Raw genomic sequence first — 9,642 nt, 5'->3', positions numbered from 1 at the left:
TCATCTCCCTCCCCTTTCTCCCTCTCCTTTCTCTCCCTACCTCTCACCTCTTTCTCCTCTCCCACTCTACCTCTTTCTCTTGAGCTCAATAATACCTCTTAATTAACACAACCTCTCTAACGCCCAGTGACCTCCAGGCCCCCACAGCTCCCACCGAAGGCTCCCTCATGGGGTAGTTTAAATCACCCCCGGGGAAACATTCACTGTCCCCACGAGCAGACCGTCACCCCCACAGGCAGGCCAAAGGACCTAAAGGCAGACCAGCGCCCCCACAGACAGGCCAGTGCCACCATAGACAAGCCAGGGCCCCACAGGCAGGCCATCGCCCCCACAGGCAGGCCAGCGCCCCCACAGGCAGAACAGCGCCTCCACAGGCAGAACAGCCCCCACAGACAGGCCAGTGCCCCCACAGGCAGGCCAGCGCCCCCACAGGCAGAACAGCGCCCCACAGGCAGACCAGCGCCCCCACACAGGCCAGTGCCACCACAGACAAGCCAGGGCCCCCACAGGCAAGCCAGCGCCCCCACAGGCAGGCCAGCGCCCCCACAGGCAGAACAGCGCCCCCACAGGCAGAACAGCTCCCTCACAGACAGGCCAGTGCCACCACAGACAAGCCAGGGCCCCCACAGGCAGGCCAGCGCCCCCACAGGCAGAACAGCGCCCCACAGGCAGAACAGCGCCCCCACAGACAGGCCAGTGCCACCACGGAGAAGCCAGGGCCCCTCATAGGCAGGCCAGCGTCCCCACAGACGCCAGCCCCCCACAGGCAACCCAGCGCCCCCACAGACTAGTCAGCGTCCCCACAGGCAAGGCCAGCGCCCCACACAGACAGACCAACGCCCCCACAGGCAGGGCAGCGCCCCCTCACAGGCAGGGCAGCGCCCTCACAGGCAGGCCAGCGCCCCACAGGCAGGCCAGCGCCCCCACAGGCACACAGCGCCCCACAGGCAAGCCAGGACCCCACAGGCAGACCAGCGCCCCCACAGACAGGCCAGTGCCACCACAGGCAAGCCAGGGCCCCCACAGGCAGGCCAGCGCCCACACAGCATGCCAGCGCCCCACAGGCATGCCAGCGCCCCCACAGGCAGACCAGCGACCCCACAGGCAGACCAGCCCCCACAGGCAGACCAGCGCCCCCACAGACAGGCCAGTGCCACCACAGACAAGCCAGGGCCCCTCACAGGCAGGCCAGCGCCCACACAAGCATGCCAGCGCCCCCACAGGCATGCCAGCGCCCTGCAGGCAGACCAGCGCCCCCACAGTACCACGAACAAGACCATTGTGGTTGCCTCACTCAGGCTCCAGGCTGGTGTTGGTGTTGGTGCCAGGTGGTGTTGGTGCCACTGACAGTTGGTGCCGATGGTGTTGGTGCCACTGACAGTTGGTGCCAGATGGTGTTGGTGCCACTGACAGGTGCCAGGTGGTGCTGGTTCCACCTGACAGGTGGTGTTGGTGCCACTGACAGTTGCCAGATGTGTTGTGCCACTGACAGTTGGTGCCAGATGGTGCTGGTGCCACTGACAGTTGGTGCCAGATGGTGCTGCAAGCTCCAGTTGGTGCCAGATGGTGTTGGTGCCACTGACAGTTGGTGCCAGATGGTGTTGGTGCCACTGACAGTTGCTGGAGCGAAAGCTGGTGCCACTGACAGTTGGTGCCAGATGGTGTTGGTGCCACCGACGTTGGTGCCAGATGGTGTTGGTACCGACAGTTGTGCCAGATGGTGTTGGTGCCACTGACAGTTGGTGCCAGATGGTGCTGGTGCCACTGACAGTTGGTGCCAGATGGTGCCACTGGACAGTTGCCAGATGGTGTTGGTGCCACTGACAGATGGTGCCAGATATGCCACGACAGTTGCGCCAGATGGTGTTGTGCCACTGACAGTTGGTGCCAGATGGTGCTGGTGCAACTGACAGTTGTTGAGATGGTGTTGGTGCCACGACAGCTGGTGCCAGATGGTGTTGGTGCCACTGACAGTTGGTGCCAGATGGTGTTGGTGCCACTGACAGTTGGTGCCAGGATGGTGCCACTGACAGTTGGTGCCAGATGGTGTTGGTGCCACTGACAGTTGTGCCAGATGGTGTTGGTGCCACCGACAGTTTGTGCCAGATGGTGCTAGTCAACAGGTGCCAGATGGTGTTGTTACCGACAGTTGGTGCCAGATGGTGCTGGTACTTAAGCTGGTGCCAGATGCGCCACTGACAGTTGTGCCAGATGGTGCGTTACCGACAGTTGCGCCAGATGGTGCTGGTGCCACTGACAGTTGGTGCCAGATGTGGTGCCACTGACAGTTGGTGCCAGATGGTGTTGGTGCCACTGACAGTTGGTGCCAGATGGTGTTGTGCCACTGACAGTTGGTGCCAGATGGTGTTGGTGCCCTGACAGTGGTGCCAGATGGTGCTGGTGCCACCGACAGCTGGTGCCAGATGGTGCTGGTGCCACGACAGTTGTGCCAGATGGTGCGGTGCCACTGACAGCTGGTGCCAGGTGTGCTGCCACTGACAGTTGGGGCAGTGGCACTGACAGTTGTGCCAGATGGTGGTGCCACTGACAGTTGTGCCAGATGGTGTTGGTGCCACCGACAGTTGGTGCCAGATGGTGTGCCACTGACAGTTGTTGAGATGGTGTTGGTGCCACTGACAGCGGTGCTGGTGCCACTGACAACGGTGCCAGATGGTGCGTTGGTGCCACTGACGGTTGGTGCCAGATGGTGTTCCGTGCCTGATGCAGTTTGCCACTGTTAGCGATGGTGTTGGTGCCACCTGATAGCCAGATGGTGGGGCCACCAAGTGCCAGATGGGTGGTCTTACTGCCGGTGCCGATGGTGCTGGTGCCACTGACGTGGTGTGTATTGCCAGATGGTGTTGGTGCCACGACAGCTGGTGCCAGATGGTGTTGGTGCCACTGACAGTTGGTGCCAGATGGTGTTGGTGCCACTGACAGTTGTCCAGATGGTGTTGTGCCACCGACAGTTGGTGCCGGGTGGTGTTGTGCCACTGACAGTTGGTGCCAGATGGTGCCACTGACAGTTGTGCCAGATGGTGTGGTGCCACTGACAGTTGTGCCAGATGGTGCTGGTGCCACCGACAGCTGGGTGCCAGATGGTGTTGGTGCCACTGACAGTTGGTGCCAGATGGTGTTGTGCCACTGACAGTTGGTAGATGGTGTTGGTGCCACTGACAGTTGGTGCCAGATGGTGTTGGTGCCACTGACAGTTGGTGCAGATGGTGTTGATGCCACTGACAGCCGGATACACATATTTATTTACCTCTCACCATCATTCTCACTCCTCCCTTTACTTCCATCTGTCTCAATTCTTTCCATTTATCTTCCTCCGCCTTCTCCTCCTCCTTCTCCTCCCTCCTCCTTTCTTCACTTTCATCTCATCATCTTTCTCCTCTATTTCCTCTTTCTTCTCCGCCTTCTTCCCTTTCTCATTTTCATTTTTTCTTTCTTCCTCTTCTCTCCTCTTCCTACCCTACAACTCTTCACCCATACCTTCTTGTTCTTTTTCTACCTCATCTTCTTCTCCCTCCCCCTCTCCTCTTCCTCCTCTTCCTCTTTCTCCTCCTCCTCCATTCATTAAAATTATCTGAATGAACTGCTCACCACGACACGAGCACGTCACCACCATCCATTCATAGTCCCCTTACACACGCACACACACTCACACACGCACACGTACTCACACACACACGCACACACTCGCACACTCACTCACACACAATCTTCCTTGACGCTTTTGTTGTGTTGTGTTATTATTATGCTGTGTTATGTGCTGCAGTTGTACTATAATGTGTTGTATTGTGTTTAAATTATAATGTGTTGTGTTGCGTTGTATTATATTATGTTGTGTTGTATTGTGTTGTATTATAATGTGTTGTGTTATACCATTGTATGTTTATAATGTGTTGTGTTGTGTTGTGTTAGCTATAACAGCAAATTATATTGGTCTGTATTATAATGTGTTGTGTTGACGTGTTGTATTATAATGTGTTGTGTTATATTGTGTTGTATTATGTTGTGTTGTGCTGTATTTGTATCATAATGTGTTGTGTTGTGTTAAAGTTGTAATATAATGTATTGTGTTGTGCTGTGTTAATCATAATGTGTTGTGTTATATTGTTGTATTATAAATAAAATTTGTAGAAATATTTATATTATAATATGTTGTTTTGTGCTGTGTTGTATTATAATATGTTGTGTTGTGCTGTTTTGCATTACTATAAAATGTTATGCTGTGCCAAAGCAAATATTATAATATGTTGTGTTATAAAAAGTTGTATTATAATGTGTTGTGTTGTGCTGTGTTGAAAATATATGTTGTGTTATACGGTACAAAATATAATGTGTTAGTTTGCTGTAATGCATTATGTTGTGTTGTGTTGTGTTGTACAGTATTATAATATGTTATGTTGTGTTTTGTTGTGTTGTGTTGTGTTGTGTTGTATTATAATGTGTTAGTGTTGTGCTGTGTTGTATCATAATGTGTTGTGTTGTATTGTGTTATATCATAATGTGTTATAATATATTGTGTTGCATATAATGTATTTGTGTTGTGCTGTGTTTGTATTATAATGTGCTTGTGTATGTGTTGTGTTATGTTGTATTATAATGTAAGTTGTGTTGTATTGTGTTGTATCATAATGTATTGTGTTATATTGTGTTGTATTATAATGTGTTATATTTGTGCTGTGTTGTATCATAATGTATTTAAGTTATATTATTTTGTAATATAATGGTATGCTGTATGTGTTGTATCATAATATGTTGTGTTGTATTATGTTATATCATACCAAAGTGTTAAATTGTATTTATATAATATGTTGTACCAGCTCGTATTATAATGTGTTGTGTTGTATTGTGTTGTATTATAATGTATTGTGTTGTGCCAGTTGCATTATAATGTGTTGTGATATAATAGTTGTATTATAATGTGTTGTGCTGTACTGTTGTAACATAATGCTAGTTATATTGTGTGTATCATAATGTGTTGTGATAAATTATTTTACATTATAATGTGTTATGTTGTGCTGTTTTGTATCATAATGTGTTATGTTGTACTGTGTTGTATTATAATGTGTTGTAAGTTGTGCTGTGTTGTATCATAATGTTTTGTGTTATATTGTTTTGTATTATAATATGTTGTGTTATCTGTTGTATCATAATGTTTTGTGTTATATTTAATATTATAATGTGTTGTTGTGCTGTGTTGTATTATAATGTGTTGTGTTGTACAGTTGCATTATATCTCATTGTGTTATGCTGTGTTGTATCATAATGTTTTGTGTTATATTGTACTTGTATTATAATGTGCCGTGCCGTTTTGTATTACAATGTGTTGTGTGTGCTGTGTTGCATTATACTGTTGTGTTGTGTTGTAACGCATTATAATATGTTGTATGTTATGTTATGTATTGTGTTATGTTGCATTATAATAAAGTGTTGTTGTTTTGTTTTGTTATGTGTTACTTGTCTACAGTGATGAAGACAATAACTCTACTGGGTAGATAGAAACAACAAAAAAAACTTACCCATTGTTTCACCTGCCCGGGATCAGAACCTGGGTCCAGTTGCTTGCGAGGCGAGAATGCTGACTATTACACCATAAGCACGCACACACACACACACACACACACACACACACACACACACACACACACACACACACACACCAAAAGGTTTCCATAACAAAAAAAACAACAAACAACAACAGAAGAAGAACAACAACAGAGACAACAGGAGGACAACAGAGACAACAGGAGGACAACAACAGAGACAACAGGAAGACAAATAACAGAGACAACAGGAAGACAACAACATACAGACAACAGGAAGACAACAACAGAGACAACTGGATGACAACAACAGAGACAACAGGAGGACAACAACAGAGACAATAGGAAGACAACAACAGAGACAACAGAGGACAAACAACAGAGACAACAGGAGGACAATAACAGGAGGACAACAACACATCAACAGGAAGACAAACAACAGAGACAAACAGGATGACAAACAGAGACAACAGGAAGACAACAAATGAGAGACAATAGGACGACAACAACAGGAGGACAACAACAGGAGGACAACAACAGAGACAACAGGAGGACAACAAACAACAGGAAATACAACAACAGAGCATCAACAGGAGGAAACAAAAGACAACAGGAAGACAACAACAGAGACAACAGGAAGACAACAACAGGAGGACAACAGCAGAGACAACAACAGAGACAACGGAGGACAACAACAGAGACAACAGGAAGACAACAAACAGAGGACACAACAGGAGGACAACAGAGACAACAGGAGGACAACAACAGAGACAACAGAGGACAACAACAGAGACAACAGGAGGACAACAACAGAGACAACAGGAGAGACAACAGGAGGACAAACAACAGAGACAACAGGAGGACAAACAACAGAGACAACAGGAAGACAAACAACAGAGACAACAGGAAGACAAACAACAGAGACAACAAATGAAGACAAACAACAGACAATACCAACAACAGGAAGACAACAGAGACAACAGGAGAGACAAACAACAGAGACAACTGGAAGACAAAACAACAGAGGACAACAACAGACAACAGGAGAGACAACAACAGGAGGACAACAACAGAGACAACAGGAGGACAACAACAGAGACAACAGGAAGACAACAACAGAGACAACAGGAAGACAACAACAGAGACAACAGGAGGACAACAACAGAGACAACAGGAAGACAACAACAGAGACAACAGGAGGACAACAACAGAGACAACAGGAAGACAACAACAGAGACAACAGGAAGACAACAACAGAGACAACAGGAGGACAACAACAGAGACAACAGAAACACAAACAACAGGAGACAAACAAAGAGACAACAGGAAGACAAACAACAGAGACAACAGATGACAAAAACAGAACAACAGGAAACAACAACAGAGACAAACAGGAAAACAACAGAGACAACAGGAGACAACAACAGAGACAACAGGAAGACAAATAAACAGAACAACAGGAGAGACAACAACAGAGACAACAGGAAGACAACAACAGACAACAGGAATCAACAACAGAGACAACAGGAGACAAACAACAGAACAACAGGAGGACAACAACAGAGACAACAGGAAAGACAACAACAGGAGGACAACAGAGCACAACAGAAGACAAACAAACAGGAGGACAAACAACAGAGACAACAGGAAGACAAACAACAGAGACAACAGGAGGACAAACAACAGAGACAACAGGAAGACAAACAACAGAGACAAATCAGGAGGACAAACAACAGAGACAAACAGGAAGACAAATAACATAACAAATGGAGAAACAACAAAAAACAGAGAGGACAAACAACAGACAACAACAGGAGAGGACAACAACAGAGACAACAGAAAGATCAAACAACAGGAAGACAAACAGAGACAACAGGAGGACAACAGGAAGACAACAACAGAGCACAACAGGAAGACAACAACAGAGACAACAGGAGGACAACAAACGAAACACAGGAAGACAACAGGAGGACAACAACAGAGGACAACAAATGAGACATCAACAGGAAGACAAACAACAGACAACAGGAAGACAACAACAGAGACAACAGGAAGACAACAACAGAGGACAACAGGAAGACAACAACAGAGACAAATAGGAAGACAACAACAGGAGGACAATAACAGAGACAACAACAGAGACAACAGGAGGACAACAAATAGAGACAAATAGAAGACAAATAACAGAGACAACAGGAAGACAACAAATAGAGACAATAGGAAGACAACAACAGAGACAACAGGAAGACAAATAAATAGGAGACAATAACAACAGGAAGACAACAACAGAGACACAGGAGGACAAATAACAGAGACAACAGGAAGACAACAACAGAGCACAATAATAGGAGGACAACAACAGAGACAACAGGAGGACAAATAACAGAGACAATTGAGGACACACAGAGACAAACAGGAGGCAACACAGAGACAATGAGGACAACAACAGAGACAACAGAGGACAAATAACAGAGACAAAGAGGACAAATAACAGACAACAGGAAGACAAATAACAGAGACAACTGAGGACAACAACAGAGACAAATAGGAAGACAACAAATAGGAGGACAATAACAGAGACAACAGAAAGACAACAACAGAGACAATTGGAGGACAACAACAGAGACAACAGGAGGGCAAACAACAGGAGGACACAACAGAGAAATAGAAAGACAACAACAGAGACAACAGAGACAACAACAGAGACAAATAGGAAGACAAATAACAGAGACACAAGGACAACAGAGACAACAGAGACAAATAACAGAGAAAAGGAAGACAACAACAGAGACAACAGGAAGACAAATAACAGAGACAACAGGAGGACAACAACAGAGACAATGAGACAACAACAGAACGAGCAAAAAGAGACAATAGGAAGACAACAACAGAGACAAATAGGAAGACAACAACAGAGACAATGGAGGACAAAAAATAGAGACACAGGAAGACAACAAATAGAGACACAGAGGACAAACAACAGAGACAATAAAGAAAACAACAGAGACAATAGGAAGACAAACAACAGAGACAACAGGGAAAACAACAGAGACAACAGGAAGACAAACAACAGAGACAACAGGAAGACAACAGAGACAACAGAAGACAAATAAATAGAGACAACAGAAGACAAATAAACAGAGACAACAGGAAGACAAATAACAGAGACAAACAGGAAGACAACAAACAGAGACACAACAGGAAGACAAATAGAGACAACAGGAAGACAAATAAACAGAGACAACAGGAAGACAAATAACAGAGACAATGGGAGGACACAACAGAGACAACAGAAGACAAATAACAGAGACAACAGGAAGACAATAAATAGAGACACTGAGGACAACAAAAAGACAACAGGAAGACAATATACAGAGGACAAATAACAGAGACAACAGGAAGACAAATAAATAGACAATAGGAAGACAACAACAGAGACAACAGGAAGACAAATAACAGACAAATAGGAAGACAACAACAGAGACAACAGGAAGACAACAACAGAGACAAATAGAAGACAAATAACAGAGACAACAGGAAGACAACAATAATAGAAGACAACAACAGAGACAATAGGAAGACAAATAAACAGAGACACAGGAAGACAACAACAGAGACAACTGGAGGACAACAACAAGAGACAACAGGAAGACAACAAAAGAGACAACAGGAAGACAAAAACAGAGACAACTGAGGACAATAACAGAGACAACAGGAAGACAACAACAGAGACAAATAGGAAGACAACAGAGACAATAGGAAGACAAATAACAGAGACACTGGAAGACAAATAAATAGAGACAAATAGGAAGACAACAACAGAGACAACAGGAAGACAAATAACACAGGAAGACAACAATAGAGACACAATAGGAAGACAAATAAACAGAGATACAGGAAGACAAATAACAGAGACAACAGGGAAGACAAATAACAGAGACAATAGGGAAGACAAATAAAGAGAGACAATGGAAGACAAATAAATAGAGACAATAGGAAGACAAATAACAGAGATAAATAGGAAGACAATAACAGAGAAAACAGGAAGACAATAACAGAGACACTGAAGACAACAGAGACAATAGGA

At 45.6% G+C, this 9,642-nt stretch overlaps 1 protein-coding gene across 1 annotated transcript; it reads left to right on the top strand.

Annotated features, from left to right (window-relative positions):
- Positions 1 to 235: 235 nt before the first annotated feature.
- LOC121876692 (basic salivary proline-rich protein 1-like) lies at positions 236 to 791 on the top strand (the record flags this gene model as incomplete). Its single annotated transcript, XM_042382036.1, has 1 exon — positions 236 to 791. A coding segment is annotated over one exon (556 nt), but the record flags the coding sequence as incomplete, so codon positions are not given.
- Positions 792 to 9,642: the final 8,851 nt, after the last annotated feature.

The sequence above is a fragment of the Homarus americanus genome, unplaced genomic scaffold (genome assembly GCF_018991925.1).
Source record: "Homarus americanus isolate GMGI-L3 unplaced genomic scaffold, GMGI_Hamer_2.0 scaffold33177, whole genome shotgun sequence".
Taxonomy (NCBI): domain Eukaryota; kingdom Metazoa; phylum Arthropoda; class Malacostraca; order Decapoda; family Nephropidae; genus Homarus; species Homarus americanus.
This window is presented reverse-complemented; position numbering and strand designations above follow the sequence as displayed.